The sequence below is a fragment of the Aplysia californica genome, unplaced genomic scaffold (assembly GCF_000002075.1).
Source record: "Aplysia californica isolate F4 #8 unplaced genomic scaffold, AplCal3.0 scaffold00167, whole genome shotgun sequence".
NCBI lineage: Eukaryota > Metazoa > Mollusca > Gastropoda > Aplysiida > Aplysiidae > Aplysia > Aplysia californica.
In genome coordinates, this window is record NW_004797437.1 from 305,474 (window position 1) to 307,405 (window position 1,932).

Below are 1,932 nucleotides of genomic sequence, written 5' to 3' on the forward strand. Positions count from 1 at the left end.
CTCTCAACCCGCCGGCTATAAACATGACCGTGGTGTGACTCACACAAACAGATCGTGTGGACGCCGTGAGTTCAAGTGCTCAAATGTAAGTGGAGGGGAAGTCAGTTCTGGTGTGCAGCTATTCCAACGGTTACCGCTTGACAATTGGTTGGTCCGTAAATTCTGGCGTGGTGTAAGCACATCAGTGAGGCCTCGTGGTGAAATCAGGTGCTCGTCAAAATAATGAAATTATTAAAGAAACCGGCATTTTTCTGGTCGTTGGGATATTATCGAATTTTATATTTTAAAAATTTTACTCAACACATTTAAAGTCCATTTTAAAACACATGTGTGTGGATTTTACAGAGAAATTTTTATTTAAGGCTCAAAAATGTAAATTTGCAGTTTCTAAGGACTCACAAGTTTTGGAAGTCGACAAACTTTGGCGGTCATTTTCTCGCTAATGTCACCACTGAAACCAGGCGACCTTCAATCACAAATATCTCGACTTCTATTCAAGATACATGAGTATTTTTTTCACCAAAAGCAAGGCTAAATTAACAAGTTTTAAAATGATGCCAATAACTTTACAAGTTCAAAAAGTGAAGACCAGAGCCTGATTCCACCGCGTTGTGACACCATTTTTAAAAAAAAGATGTTTTTTTGGCTTTTTGCAATAACTCGGTAAGTTCGTCATGGTGCTCGAGTGTTTTAGAACACGCTTCATTCCTGATCTCATTTCTCCCGGCTAGTTATCTAGGTTGTGACTGTGATTGGTGGAGTCTGAGGTTTTGATTGGTCAAAATTTGCTTCCTGGTTTTAGTATATTATTATAATTGACCCAGTGTGTGTATTGTCAAACAGTGAGAGAGAGAGAGACAGAGAGAGAGAGGGAGAGACAGAGAGAGAGAGGGAGAGACAGAGAGAGAGACAGAGAGAGAGAGGGAGAGACAGAGAGAGGGAGAGACTGACAATGTGAGTTCTGGGAATAGGAAGAATCTGAATTTGGAACAGTGTTGTTTTTCTGTTTATTCAAGTCGGATTATAAAAAGGTAGTTTCTTGTAAAAATTGATACGGATATCTTTCTTCTTGCGCGCGTCGAAACTTACCTGGTGGATTAAAAAACATTCTCAAAACCTGTTACTCATAGTGAACGTAGTAATTTGATGTAGTTTTCTGATTCCCAAAAGACGGATGGTACCTCCCCCTTTGTGTGTACGTCAATTTTATCTTGGATTGTCGACACGCTTTTCTACCATTCACAAAAGTGAAAGTGAAAGTAGAAGAATTTTAAGCTAGCTTTTACAACTTACACCACGTGCGCATTTGGCGATAGCCCCAGTAGCTATATTTGTGCTATATCCATCTCCACGGATACCATAGTGGTAACGGGATCTCTTGTCTTATTTCACGGATACCATAGTTTGGACGAAATCGCTTGTCTGATTTCACGGATACCACAGCGTTAGAAAAAAACAACCCAAAGTCCCAACTCTTTTCCCTGTTCGCGGTGAGTGATGGAGTCGCCAGTCGAGGACCACCACCCCCAGCTCAATCACCAACACGGGGTGCCCCAGGACCCCGAGGAGAGCCTAGAGCTGAAGCACGCGGACAGCGACAGTGTGAACAGCATACCGCCCCCACCCCCTCCCTTGGGCATGGACGTGCCTGTAGCTAGCGAGGAGTCCATCGACATCACAGAGGCTGAGAGACAGAGGCAACAGCAAGAGCTGGATCAGCAGTATCTGCTACAGCAGCAGCAGGAAGAGGAGGAGAGGCAGCAGCAGCAGCAGCAACTACATCAGCAGCACGCTGAGCAGCAGCATGATCAGCAGCAGCAACAGCAGCAGCAAAACTTCCAGCATCAGGAGCAGGATAATACCGTGGTGGCGGCGGTGGAGAAGGAGAAAGAGGGTAAGGGATGGTGTTGTTGGTGGTGGTGGGATGTGTGT

General features: G+C 44.4%; 1 protein-coding gene across 1 annotated transcript in view; it reads left to right on the forward strand.

Annotated features, from left to right (window-relative positions):
* The window catches only part of LOC101858553 (nuclear transcription factor Y subunit beta), a gene marked incomplete at its 3' end in the record, with an annotated part of 21,162 nt that extends 19,381 nt beyond the window's left edge, over nucleotides 1-1,781 (forward strand). Inside the window, 1 exon segment of the mRNA XM_013082280.2 lies at nucleotides 1,017-1,781. Coding sequence (XP_012937734.2) covers nucleotides 1,498-1,781 — 284 coding nt within the window.
* Nucleotides 1,782-1,932: the final 151 nt, after the last annotated feature.